General features: G+C 38.7%; 1 protein-coding gene across 1 annotated transcript; it reads right to left on the bottom strand.

The window, feature by feature from the left end:
* Nucleotides 1-517: 517 nt before the first annotated feature.
* TSHZ3 (teashirt zinc finger homeobox 3) lies at nucleotides 518-4,384 on the bottom strand. The gene has a single exon (XM_009696955.1). It carries the CDS (start codon nucleotides 4,220-4,222, stop codon nucleotides 1,196-1,198), a length of 3,027 nt encoding a protein of 1,008 aa, XP_009695257.1. The 5' UTR covers nucleotides 4,223-4,384; the 3' UTR covers nucleotides 518-1,195.
* Nucleotides 4,385-5,310: the final 926 nt, after the last annotated feature.

Below are 5,310 nucleotides of genomic sequence, written 5' to 3'. Positions count from 1 at the left end.
TTATATCACAGAATGCCTCATAACTTTTTAAGCAAAGTATTACAGTACAAACATTTTAAAGGCTTTATCAATGTTTAGGAAATACAGTACAAGTTTTTCAAATAGATTTAACCCTTTGAGCACTGAGTTTATTTTGAATTTTCTCTTTTTATTTTATTTTTTTTTTTTTACTAATAAATACCTTTAAAAGTCATGTTGTGCAAAACACTTAGAATGCATGCCAGGAATGCAGTCCGTGGCTTCTGTTTCTTCAGACGGTTTAAAAAAAAAAAAACAAAAACAAAAAAAAACCCAAACAAATGATAGCAACACTAATAAATATGTATAATTTAAACATGAACCTCTATTAATATAGATGTACTGTATAGCAAAACAAAACAAAAGATACTTTGCTTTAAGAATAATGTTTCTGAATACTTTATAAATGTTATCCATGGTATCTTTCATCATATAATTTACAATGTTTGGATGTTAAAAGAAAAACCGTTAGATCTAAAAAATGAAATATACACTATATATAGGTACAGTTTATACCTGGGGCTTATCAGGTACAAAATCCACTGTTGCTAAAAATGCTGAAGAAAAAGAAAACGGCGTTAACCACAATCACATTTTCCATAAGAGATTTTGAAATCTATACAATATATACATCTATGTTTCAATGTGAAAATTATATTTTTAAATTTCAAGGTGTGAGACACCTCTGCATAAATGGAGGTTCATATTAGTAATTGGAACTAAGCTGGTAAGGGTTTAAAAAAACCATATCCATACATTTTTACCAAATTAATGCAAAAGTGCTTCAAAGTACTCAGAGGGCTAAAGATTACAGGGTGAGAAATACCAGCACACTTAGGTCACATGAAAAAAGTGCACCAGAATTAGTTATAAATGCTTAATTAAACTGTCTGTTAATGCATGCAGCTTGATGCATCAGAGGGATGCACAGCAACTAAATCCAATTTACACAAAGTTCCAAACACTTACCACTGCATTTTAACCTTCATATTTTACCAGTAACAACAGCTGATTATGCACCTCTATTTAAACACTGTACAGTTATACAAAACAGTTCAGCCCAGAGCGACTCTGGAGTTAAAATAAGAACATGTGCCAAGAACTAAACAGTAGCTTTAAGGCGTCTTTGACAGTTTTCCTCAAAGCAAATTACAGTTATTTTAATCAAAAGCAAATGCTACTGCTTCTCTAACTCTGAAACATACAGAAGATGATCCTCTGGTGACTTCCCATGTGTTTTACTAAGATGAAGTTTAACAGCATGCTTGCTTGCAAAAGTCCTGTTACAAAGTTTGCACTGATAAGAAGTTCCGATATCTTCCTCTGGAGAGGATGTCACCAGTTTTTCAGATGGTGACTTTGCTTGTGCTATCTGATTGTTAATCTGTTCACTGGGCAGTTTGGACAAGTCTCTTAACCTGAAACCCAGATGCGATTCAAGATGACTGATATAAGTTGAAGGAGTTCTGATCTGTGAAGCACAGTCATTACAAAAGAACACTGGGTGCCCAGTGTCCAAATTTTTAAGGAACTTAGTTCCCCCCGTCCTTCGGAGCTGGTATTTCACATTGGCTAGCCAGTGGCTAATTGTGGTCATTGAAAGTCCCGTAAACCTGGAAATGTGCATTCTTTCTTGAGGGCTCAAGTCTGACATGATATACTTCCCCTCTGAAGTCTGCCGTAAACTAGCTGCAAACTGGGCCTGCAATATGAGCAAGTGCTGAGGGTTCCAGTTAGACTGACGTCCCTTCCTTTTCTGAGCTGGTGTACTCTCTTCTGGTTCCTCTATTGTGGTACCATCAATGTCAGATTTCTCAGATATGCTGGAAGGTGTGGAAGATTTTGATGTGTGACTTTCTGTCAGGTTCTTCAGCATATCAGATATATCTGACAAGGCATTCTCGCGTAGCGGCGAGTTTGACATGAATGACACGACTGCAGATGTCTTTGCTGTTGTCACTGTAGATGAAGAAGATGCAGAAGATGTCGATGTGGATGACAAAAGCGCTGAACCCAAAGAGCAGCTTTTGTCACTCTTGCCTTTCGTCAAATCTATGGGTTGGTCATTGTTGACATGATAAAAATAACGGTCTAAGTGGTCTGTTTTTTTGGACTGTAGAGGTGGGGTGGCCACTGCAGCCTTTTCCGCCAAACTGTTGCTCATTTTAAAAAGCATGCTCATTGGATCCAAAGCGGGCAAAGATGGCTTTGCTGCCTTCCCAAGGTGAATATTCATGACAGATTGCAGTGCACTTAATGGATTTACAAATGGCTGTTCGGGAGGGTGATCAGTAATGATAGCTGTGCTGCTACTTAAAGAACTTACAATGGACTTAACAGGCTCTTTCCCATTTTCCACAGGTTCTACAGTTGGACTATCCTTGCAACCATCTCTCTGAGGGACTGGGCTATTCTGCTGGCTTTTAAAGCCAGCATCATTGGAGGACTCCATCTTAAGGGGTTCACTGACTTCACTACTGCATGGTGAAGGTGTTGCACGCTTCATTGGAGAAAGCTTTCCTTCAGGCTCTTTCATTTTTTCCTCCACTTTAGCCACCTTCTCGGTGACTTTCTTTACCAATTCTTCCATGGCGTGAAAGTTTGTTTTCGGCACGGGTGAGGTCTGACTGCTTGGTGGAGACACCAAGGGCTGGTTTTTAGTTGGTGATACTAGTTCACTGTTTCCAAACATGGGTTTTAACGGTGTACTCTTCCCAGATGAACCCAATGACAGCTTCATCATATTAGGCAGCTGATAGGCAGCATGAATGCTGGGGTACCCACCCCAGCTTGGCGTGCCATTCTGGGCTTTGTTTATAGCTGATGTAACTGTGTTTTCTAAAGACTTCAATATATCTAATCCCCCCTTAGGGCTTTCTTCTAGGTCATTTTCAGTCAAGTAATGATATTTTGAGGAGATATCATACTTCTCCTCATCTTCACCTGACTTCTCTTTGTCTTTCATTTTGTCATCAGCAATGCCTCTTTCTTTGTCTACTTCTTTTTTTATTTCAACATTTAATTTAGGGGAAACACTAGAAGGTGTGTTGGAAGGAGACGTAAAAGTGGTGGCAGCTAGTGGCACAGACTGGACTTTCTCATCTACTAAGGACGTTATTGTTGGTGTCGCTGGGGCTTCTATAATTGGCTTCCCTTTTTTCATGGCAGAGTTAGTGACCTTAATAAAATGTCCTGTCACCATCATGTGAGCCGTGAGTTCCTGCAGAGTGTCATGTGAACTTCCGCACTCCATGCACTTCAGAATTTGAGATTTCCTTGCCTCAAAGTGCCACGCATAGCTGGCACCGTTCTGGTGACCGTAGCGATTATTTGGCGTAATGTAAGGATTAGAATTCTTTTGAAGTGCATCGTTGGTATCAGAAATTGTTGCTTTTGGTGTCCCACCTGTGGAGTCTGGAGAACTTGGAAGGTCAAGCTCCAGTGATGCTTTCTTTCGAGTAGCTGGGATAATTTTTGCTGCTACAGGCGTAACAGGTTCCTTCAGAGGCACTTTTTGGTAGTGTTTTGTTTTGATCATATGAACACTCAAATCCTGAAGAGATTCAAATGAATGACCACAGTACATACACTTTAACACTTTCTGGGCATCTTCTTTCCCTTCCATTTCAAGCAAAGAACGTTTACGAGGTTTGGACCATCTTTTGGGGTTATTGTTATCAGTTTCATGGTTGTCATCTCGATAATGTCCCGTTTCATTCATGTGCACTGTTAATTCTACTAAAGTATCATAGGCAGCACTGCAGTCTTTACAGCGGAATTTACTGGCTCCAGTAAATATAGAGCCATAAAGCTTACTGCTTTGTCTGTACAATTGAACTGTGCTAAAAAGACTTGGTTCAGGAAGAATTCTGCTCTGAGAAACTTGCTGCAGTGTTTTAGCCATAGCAGTCTGGTGCCAGTCAAAGCTGCCACTTCCACAACTGCTACTGCTGCTGCTGCTACTGCTGCTGCTACCATTGTTTTTTTCTGAAATCGGCTGGTGAAGGTTCAAATTGAGATTGGACCAGTAGGAATTGGACAGGAAGTTATTATATACGGCTTTCATTTGTTCTAAACTATCAGATACAGTAGAGTCTTCCAGTGGTATTGAAACCTCCTTGCTCTCTTCCTCATTTTTAATAGAGCTGCTCTCGAAGTCTGCCATGCGGTCACTTGTCTCACTGATATGTGACTCACTGTCCATTTCATGGCTAGAAAATTCTGCTGGAGAGTTTTGGTAGCTTTGGCAGTTCTTACTGAAGTCTTTTTCTGGACATGCATATTTTGCTGAAGGTTCCCCATCAACTGCATTTTCATCAGGTTCCACATCTTCTTCCACCAGTGCTGCTGCTTTTAGTTCATCTGAAACATAGGCTATTATGAAGAGAAGAAAATATGTTAGTTTCTGCTGATCATACTTTTGCTTAAGTGTTTCAGCCAAAGAAGTGTACTTATTTGTAAAATTAAACAGTTAACATTTAGTGTTTCTTCAGAGCAAGAAAAAAATCTGCTCTTCAAACATAATTTGCCACCTTATTCTTCTCAAGGGGCAACAGCTTGAAATTAAAACTAAATTTGAAATTAATGAAGCACATTCTGGAGGTGGCATTCATTTCTAAAGTAATAAATTACTTGTATCAACCTCAGAGACAGCAGTTCCTGTCTGTCAATTAATATGTCTTATGCTTCTCCTACCCCTAATGCATTTCTTAACAGACAGATTCACAATTTAAATTAAGCAAGCATTTTTTGCTCATTACAGTTCTGAGACTCAATCTTTAATAAATACAGAGTACAACAAACATCTAAAATTTCTACAAAGTAAAAAAATCCCCAGTTACAAGAAGAAAAAAATGAGATATTATTAAAGTTATCATTATTAGCAGTATCATATTTTAGAGGAGGAGATGGTAAAAGCAGGTGATGCAATCTTTTGAAACAACTCACTAAAAGCAATTTGAGGATATTAATTCTGGGTGTAACAAATGACCGATTCACATTTACAGATACCTTTCTACACAAGAAAGCCCATACAGAATTATGTCAGGAGCTAGTTCAAGAAAATTGGTATGCTGTACTCATTCTTGCTGTATAAATATATACAAGACCTACCAGTGGACCTTACAAATGTCAAAGTGTTTGCTCTTTAGACTACTTTGTCAATATTTACTCAGCATAAGCTACACGGACACCCAACAGGGATCCTGTCTTTTTCTCCCTCCTCAAGTAATGCAACTGATGATGTAAATCTAAGATGCTCTTCCTGAACAGGATAGTTGGGAACTGACAGTA

Source organism: Cariama cristata, unplaced genomic scaffold (assembly GCF_000690535.1).
Source record: "Cariama cristata isolate BGI_N322 unplaced genomic scaffold, ASM69053v1 scaffold15003, whole genome shotgun sequence".
NCBI lineage: Eukaryota > Metazoa > Chordata > Aves > Cariamiformes > Cariamidae > Cariama > Cariama cristata.
This window is presented reverse-complemented; position numbering and strand designations above follow the sequence as displayed.

Excerpts from the sequence above, each read along its gene's own strand:
- TSHZ3 (XM_009696955.1), bottom strand. The coding sequence starts at position 4,222 with ATGGACAGTGAGTCACATATCAGTGAGACAAGTGACCGCATGGCAGAC.